Consider the following 8,078-nt stretch of genomic DNA (forward strand, 5'->3'; position numbering starts at 1 on the left):
CAATACATGTCACCCTGGGATCTGCTCACTCCCACCCCATCCTCAGCAAACCCTGGAAGCAGCAGGGCTCATCTCAGTGATTCAAAGCTCACTTGGGGTCCCAAAGCCCAACATCCCAAACCAGGGCTGCCAACCCCATCCCTGCGCCTCCGCCAAGCATTCAGGAAGCAAGAGGGGAAAGGGCAGCAGCCCAGGAAAACACCTGGTGAAAACATCAGACAGCGTCATTTATTATTATAGAGACCAAGGTCACAGGGCTGTCAAACACCCCAAACCTGTTATAAAAACAGAACAAAATACCACAGCTCAGGCTGAACGTGAGCAGCCTGGCTCCAGCACAGACAGACACGACACAACATCTCCGCACATTGATATAAAAATTGCCACGGCCCACGGGAAAGTGATCGCAGCCACTGTCAACAGACACTGAAGCAAGGGCACTGGAGGGTCGACAGCGGCCACTTGTGGCCGGTTCTCCTGCAGGAACCGGGGGCCAGGTCTGGAAGGTCAGGCCGCTGGGTTGGAGAAGAGGCCTCTAGAGGAGGAGGGACAGGGGGACAGGATTGGAGCCCCTGAAGCCTCCGATGCCCAAGATATTCCTCTTCTCCAGAAGGAAGGCCCTCGCTGGACAGTTCATGGCCCTAGGGGCCAGCATGCTTGCGTTCACAAGGCATAAAACCCCATGGCAACCGTGGCCACCACGACACTGAGAGTGAGGACCCATCTGATGAGTGGCATCTGGGAGAGGTTGCTGAGCAGGGGTGTCCCTCGGGACTGCTCCGCAGGGATGGAGTCTGAAAGAGAAGGAAGGCCAGGTCAGCAGCAGGCGGCAGATGTGGGCACCTGACATCACTGAGGGATGGCAGAGGCCCTGGACTCCAGTGCAGTTCCTGCCCGTGCCAGGGCACCCCAAGAACACATAGGTGTCCTGCTGGCCAACCCTGGGATACCCGCAAGGCGGAAAGCTCAGGGCTTCTCCCAGGGGCCTGCTCTGTGCTCAGCAAAGCCTTGGCGAGAAAGCCCAGGGCCCACTGGGCACGGCTTTCAGGCTCCTGCCTGTGGCCAGGAAGGTGCTCCTGAGCCTGTATCACTGACCGGGAGCCCTGGCTGTACACTCACCCCAGACCCACATTCTCTGGGAACCATGGTACTGGGGATGTGTATTTTGGGGTGTTCATTTGGCTGCATTTGCAGAGAGGCTGGAAAGTGGAACCTGAGATTGGAACTCAGATTCAGCCCCACCCCCCTCATTTACAGGGGACCAGTCCCAGCCAGCTGTGAGGTCTGAGTGGGCAGGACAGGCAGGTCTCTGGAGTCAGACAATGGGTGGGAAGCCTGGCCCCAACCTGATATGGAGCCTTGGAGAGGCCTCTGGAGGCCAGAGTCGACCTCACACGGCAGGCATAGGGCAGCTCATGCTGTGTTCTCAGGAAAGGCCCGAGGCCTGCGGGAGCAACGCTCAGGCCTGGGCCTCAAGACCCCTTTCTACTGGGGGGGAGGCGAGGATCTGGAAGAGCCTGTGTTCCCTGTCTGTGTAGGACAGGGGAGTGTCCTTTGCCGTGTTAGAAATTAAAGCCCAGAGATGTTTCAGTGCTGGAGATTGAACCCAGGGCCTTGCACCTGCCTGAGCCACACCCCAGCCCCCCAACCAAGGACCATCCGCAAATTGACATGGGGACACACATCCCCCCAGCCTTCAGACCAAGAGGCGTGGCATGCACTCCCTGTCCCACTGTTTGACTTGACAAGGTCACAGTGAGGATTAATGCTGGCAAAGCATGCTCATGTTCCTAACAGGAGGCATGAGTGTTAAATACCAAACCAAACTTCAGGTGGCTAGAACAGGTAGTAATTATCTATGCTCCTCTATCTCAGTACATTGAGGACAAAAATCATTCTCCGAAAGGTCAGCACATTGTTATATCAACTTAAGACCCAGGCCCCTATTTCCAGCCTATTAGAAAGCCTAATCATTATGCTTCTTGTACAAAGCCCACCATATGATTAAGGAAAGTTATATACATAGGAAAGTTAAGACATGTCACCTTGACTAAGAAGCCAAGAAACTGAGAAAGCAGTTTTGAGAAAAAAGTGTAGGAATTAAGTAGCTTTAAGAGATTTTTAGAATGTTAGAAATATAAGGTTAGTGATAGGTTAGGAGACAGAGTCTGGTTATGTAGTTTGGCATTAGTTAATTAACTAAAGGTCACATCCTGGAAAAATATAAACTGAAGACTCCTTCTTCATCCTTTTCATCCCCTGGACCCCGCCAGGGCAGGAACCCAGCAGTTCATCCCTTTCAAAGGGAGCCCAAGAAGCCCTCACCTTGCAGCCGGCTGCTGACACGGTGGCGAAGGCCTGCTGCCTGTGAGGGGTGCTGGTCCTCGGGGTCCTGGTTCAGCAGCTCCTGCAACTCCTCAAACAGCTGGAAGACAAGAGACGTGCCGCTCAGGGAGATGTGCTGCTCAGGGAGATGTGCTGCTCAGGGAGATGTGCTGCTCAGGGAGATGTGCTGCTGGTCCCAGCTGGGGACAGGGCTCAGGCAGTCATGACAAAATAAGGAACACTTTTGTCTTCACCCAACTCAAGGGGCAAGATGTCACAGGCACACTTGGTTCCCCTGCCTGCTCCTCCCAAGCACCTCACCTGCACCCTGTCCCCCTGGATTAGGGTTCACTGCTACCATACGTGGCATTCCTTTTCAGTGTCCCTAAGCAAAGAACTATTCTGCTTGTTTTGAAACAAGAGTGGAATCCCAGTGCATGTGTTCTTTTGCAGCCTGCTTTCTTCACATGACTTTATTTGAAAATCCCTCTTAAGAAAGGTGTATTTTGAGGTATTCATTTGGCTGCATTTGCAGAGAAGTTATCTGCAGTTCCTGGAGGATCAGGTTGCAGAAGTCAGGATGCAAGGTCAGGATGGGGGATCAGGCTGCAGAAGTAAGGATGCAAGGTCAGGATGAAGGATCAGGATACAATATCATAGTAGATCAGGATGAAGAATCAGGAAGCAGAGATCAGGATGGAGGATCAGTATGGATGTAAAGGTCAGGATGAAGGATTAGGATGTAAAGATCAGGATAAAGAATCAGATGCAGAGATCAGGATGAAGATTAGGTTGCAGAAATCAGGATGAAGGATCAGGATATAGAGAAATCAGGAAAACCAGGATGGAGGGCCAGCCGATGGGTGTCCTGTCCTCTCTTCATGGAGACCTCTCTGAATGTTAGACTTTCTAGGGGGAGTAACTGGATTTGAGGGTGTAAGGGAGGGGGGCACTTGAGCCCAGCCTGAGAGCCTGTGCCAACATGCCTCCAGGTGGTGGGGTTGGCAATAGCACAGGGCACCACTGGCAGTGAACCCCAGCCCCCCAGCTTCACCCAGGACTCCTTGTTCCAGAGCTTGCTCCAACCCCTAGTCTTTCCCTTGGATTTGAGGCAGTTACAAAATATCCTTGGCTTCAGCAATTGTCACCTTTGCAGGGCCAACCTGGCTACACACAAGTGTGTGCACACCTTAGATGATGCCACGAGGTACCTCCACTGTGACAGTAGCTAACAGAGGGCTTCCCTGTGTCTGGCACAGCTACACCTATACTCACTTACCCCCATGACCACGGTGCTACTGTTACCCTAGTTGGCAGACAGGGAAACTGAGGAACAGAGAGATCAAGCGATTTGCCCAGAATTACCCAGCTAGTAAGTGGCAGAAATGGAACCCGGTCCTAAGTTCCTGCACACAGCCGTAGCTCAGAGCATCCTCTCCAATGAGACAGGGTCACTGGAGGAGGCAGCGGCCACCCAGGGGTGCCAGCCCCTCACCTGAATGTTGAGCAGGAACGCGGTCTTGGCCTCTTCGGTGACCCTCTGCCTGACCTCGGGGGTCATCTCCAGAGTGTTCATGCGGGAGCGGTAGAGCTGCTTGAACTTGGTGGCGCTGTCGATGTTGGGGAAGGTGAAGAAGGCCAGGCCCTCTCCAGAGCTGGGCAGGTCCAGGGCCTTCTGTGCGATCTTCTTGAGGACCTGGCCCCCGGACAGGTCGCCCAGGTAGCGGGTGTAGGCGTGGGCCACCAGCAGCTCGGGCTCCCTGCGCCCCACCTGCTGGAGCCGATCCACGTAGCGGCGTGTGGCTGCCGTGTAGGGGACGGCCTCCTGCCAGCTGGGCCCGTACCAGAAGGCCATGTCCTGCTCCAGCGCGGCCCTGCGGTGCAGCTCCTCGGGGAAGTAGAGCGGGGCGAAGACGGGGTTGTCCTTGTTGCGCTCAATCTCCTCCTCCAGGGCCACATAGACGTGGTACAGGGACGCCATCACCAGCTGAAATGGGCGGCAGGTCAGGCTGCGAAGACCCTGCCGTCCAGGCCGCTGCTCCACCTCCCGCAGCAGCCCAGTCCCCCCACAGCAGCCAGAGGGGTTTCAGGAGAGCAAAACTTGATCCTGCACTTTCTTCACCTAAAACAGAATCCCGCTAAGGCTGACCTCAAACTTGTGAGTAACTGGGATTAAGGGCCCAGCTAGTTTCTTATAAAAACCCCAAAGCCAGTTCCTATTCCCATTCTAAGGCTTGAGACTGCACTGCAAGTAAGAAATGAAATCGACTCAAGCGCAGCCCTATGGGACGCCAGGATGCTCTAATCTGGGGAAACCAAATGACAGTGCTCACAGGAGACTGACAAGTGCCCTACAGAGGGAATCCCCCCTTCCTGGGGCCCACTCTGAACCCACCTTAGTGGGACAATAGGCCGGGCACCTTGGTTCGGTGAACTCCTGTTACACATTAATACTCCAGGTTGAGTCCCATGAGGACAAAGTTACAATGTCCAAGTTACTTCTCAACCATAGACATTGACATTGTTCCTTGAGAAGGAAGAAAGCCAGGAAGCCTGGCACAGAGCATTTGGGGCTTCCAATTATGACACCTGGCTCTACCTTCAGCTCAGCCAGACTTCAGCTGTGTGACCACGGGGGAATCACTAGCCCTCTCTGGCCTCAGCTTCCTAACCCTAGGGCAGGAGATGATCCAGGGTCTATGGGACTCTCCAGGTCAAACGGTTCCCTCCCATGCCAAAGGGGAGAATCCACTACACTCTGCAGGAGGGGTTAGGGTTAAGGCAGATGGTTCAGGCAGGGTACTTAGCAGCCTGGTACTTAGCACTCCTATCAGGCTAGGGCTAAGCCCCACCCCCATAGCATAATGGACACAAGCACTGGGTCCCCTCACAGTTCCCATATCCACTTTGAACTGACTTATAGGCACAATCCAAAGTCCACAGTGGCTGGGGATGTCCTATTCCAGCAGTCACCTCCATCCCCCACAGCCAGCCACATTATACCAACTGGGTTTGCGTCACCTTTGAGCAGGGGGAGGGCAGCACCCCAGACAGAACTGCAAGTTCCATCTGTTAGAAGAGGGCTTGGGGAGGGTCCAGGTTACAAACAGGACGGGTGTCAGGAGTGGTGGAACCCAGCTCCCCCTCTCCAGTCAACCTGAGTCAGCTCTTCCCAGCACTGATGTTTTAACACCGGGTACCTGCCTTCTAATAGCATGGATTTCATAACCATGCCAGGAAATAGCAAAATCATGTGCCCAGTGCTTAAAATCCTACTGTTGAGTCAGGCCTGGTGGTGCATGGCTGTAATTCCCTCAGCTTGGGAGGCTGAGACAGGAGGATTGCAAGTTTAAAGACAGACTCAGCAATTTAGGGAGGCCCTAAACAATTTAATGAGATTGTCTCAAAAACAAGGCTGGAGATATGGTTTGGTTGGTAGATTGCTTGCACAAGGACCTGGTTCAATCCCCAGCACCAAAAAAATTAAAAAGCATTGAGGATGTAGTGGTAAACTGCCCTGGGCTTAGAGCTCCAAAAGTATCCAAAAAAACGAAAACTCCTGCTGTTGAAATGCCATTTAACAGATGAGGAAAAGTGGCTTGGGATGTTAGGAGATGCCACAGTTCCATTGTGAAATGGTCCTTCCAAGGCTTGAATCCATACTACCCCTTGTCTTCAATTAGAATTAGGGCAGGAGCACAAGATCTGAAATGAGATCACTTTTGCTTTGATTTTGGCCTTTTCCACAGCTGTGTGACCATCTGTTAGTTACTTAACCTCCCTGAGACTTTCCTTATCTTCATCAGGACTGAGGTACATATGTATAAAAACTTGCTGTGTGACCTCAAGAATGTCACTTCTCTTGTCTGAGCCTCAGTGTCATTAGGAAAATTATTTCCTTGGACAAGCATCTCTGGCCCTAATCCCCACTTAGTAACTGGCTTGAGCCCAGGAAACACCTGCCGCACCCTCCTCGTGCCTGTTTCCACCAGGCCACACATACCTTGAAGCCCTTTCGGGTCACCTGGCCCCTCTGGAAGTTCCTCATGAACTCGGCATTCTCTGCCTGGGCGTGCACCTCCTTGGTGGCCTCCTTCAAGGCCTCGGACAGATCCTGGGGCAAGCTGTGGAGGCAAGGGAGGGAGGGTAAATCAAGGGTGGCTGGGGTGGGGTTCTCCCCTAGCTGGCCCCTGAGCTGGAGAGTGCCACCCGCTGTCCTCAGGGCTTCAGGAGGCCGCTTCTCCCACAGATCTGTAGAGTCTGGACAGCCTGCAGATGACAGGCCACCATCCCAGCCCTGCAAACACTCTGTCATCATTAAAGCTCTATGTAATACAGTCCCCCAAACAAGGGGGCAATTCCCGTCCCCAGTTGCTCCCAATGAAGGAGAGGGGTGAGCAGGAGCTGGCCAGTGGGGCACTTGAACTTGGCGTTTGGTACTGGGGATGGGACCCAAGAGCACTTCACCACTGAGCCACATCCCCAGCCCTTTTTGTTTTATTTAGAGACAGGGTCTAGCTGAATTGCCTAGGGCCTGCTAAATTGCTGAGGCTGGATTTGGACTTGGTATCCTCCTGCCTCAGCCTCCAGAGCAGCTGGGATTATGGCATGTGCCACTGACATCCCATAACATTAGGTTCAACATGTCTATATTAAAAAGCCAGAGAAATTCTGCTTTACTCAAAAGTCCCTTACTGTTGGGCGCCCGCCTGTAATCCCAATGGCTCTGGAGGCTGAGGCAGGAGGATTGCAAGTTGGAAGCCAGCCTCAGCAAACTAAGGAAACTGTCTCTTAATATAAAAGGGGCTGGGGATGTGGCTCAGTGCCTGTACCAAACAACAACTATGGAGGCATTTCTGCCATGTGACCTCCCTATTGTCAAGAACTCGCTTCTCTTCCGCAGCCCCCTACACAAGCCGAGAAGGGAACGTGGCAGCCTCGGGAGCGGGAACATCGGGGCTCCAGTCCCAGCCCCGACACCTGCGAGCTGCCCGGCCACAGGCCAGGTGATCTAGCGCTCTAGTCCTTGCGGCTGCGCTCCCCGGAGGCGACACATCTCCGGGAGCCGCGGGGATGAGCGCAGGCAGAGCCTCCCGCTGCACCTGGGAAGCTGCTCCCCGACGGCAGGCGCGCCCGGGGACACCCCGCTCCGCTCGCCGCGGAGACGGGCCGCCTGTCAATCGCCTCGTGTGCCTCCAGCTGCCCCGGCTCCACTCCCCTGGCGGCGGCGCACCCGGGCTACCGGCCCTCGCTGTCCCCGAGGTTGCGCCGGTGCCCCCGGTCCCGCGCACCCGCCCCGTCCCCCGGGTCCCCGCGCCCCGGGCTGCACTTGCCTGTCGCTCTGCGGGCGGTCCATGGCCGAGGCTGGCTGGCTGGCGCGGTGGCTCTGGCTGGCGGTGTCTCTGCGGAGGCGGAGGAGCAGGCAGCGGCTGTGACTGGGAGCGGGCCGGGGCCTTTTATGCTCAGGAGTCACGTGGGCGGCGCCCAGCAGAGGCCCAGGGCGTTGCGACACCCGCCGCCCGCCCCCCGCCCCCCGCCCCTGGCCGGCAGGGGGTTGGGGGCGGCGGTCATGTGACCCGGGAAACAAAGGCGGCCCCAGCGCCCCTCCCTAATCTCTGCCCTCCCCAATCTCGGGGACACTGGATTACCCACCCTTCTTCCCAGTTTAGGCAGATTGATCTGTCCTTGAGCTCACACCCACCTGCAAAGAAGTAATCCAGACTCTAGGGATGGGACCCGAAGATCTCAGAAAT

At 55.2% G+C, this 8,078-nt stretch overlaps 1 protein-coding gene across 1 annotated transcript; it reads right to left on the reverse strand.

Annotated features, from left to right (window-relative positions):
* Window positions 1-206: 206 nt before the first annotated feature.
* On the reverse strand, window positions 207-7,768 carry Hmox1 (heme oxygenase 1). The gene is made up of 5 exons (XM_027939778.2): window positions 7,659-7,768; window positions 6,329-6,449; window positions 3,821-4,312; window positions 2,326-2,425; window positions 207-794 (listed from the first exon to the last, which is right to left on the reverse strand). Exons 1-5 carry the CDS (start codon window positions 7,679-7,681, stop codon window positions 664-666), a joined length of 867 nt encoding a protein of 288 aa, XP_027795579.1. The 5' UTR covers window positions 7,682-7,768; the 3' UTR covers window positions 207-663.
* Window positions 7,769-8,078: the final 310 nt, after the last annotated feature.

Source organism: Marmota flaviventris, chromosome 3 (assembly GCF_047511675.1).
Source record: "Marmota flaviventris isolate mMarFla1 chromosome 3, mMarFla1.hap1, whole genome shotgun sequence".
Lineage (NCBI taxonomy): Eukaryota > Metazoa > Chordata > Mammalia > Rodentia > Sciuridae > Marmota > Marmota flaviventris.

Bases quoted from the DNA above. Each gene is read 5' to 3' on its own strand.
- Hmox1 (XM_027939778.2), bottom strand. From the start codon at position 7,681: ATGGACCGCCCGCAGAGCGACAG. The intron at 6,450-7,658 runs GCAAGTGCAGCC...TTGCCTCCACAG, and splicing joins GACCGCCCGCAGAGCGACAG to CTTGCCCCAGGATCTGTCCG. The intron at 795-2,325 runs GTGAGGGCTTCT...CTTCTCTTTCAG, and splicing joins TGTCAGCAGCCGGCTGCAAG to ACTCCATCCCTGCGGAGCAG.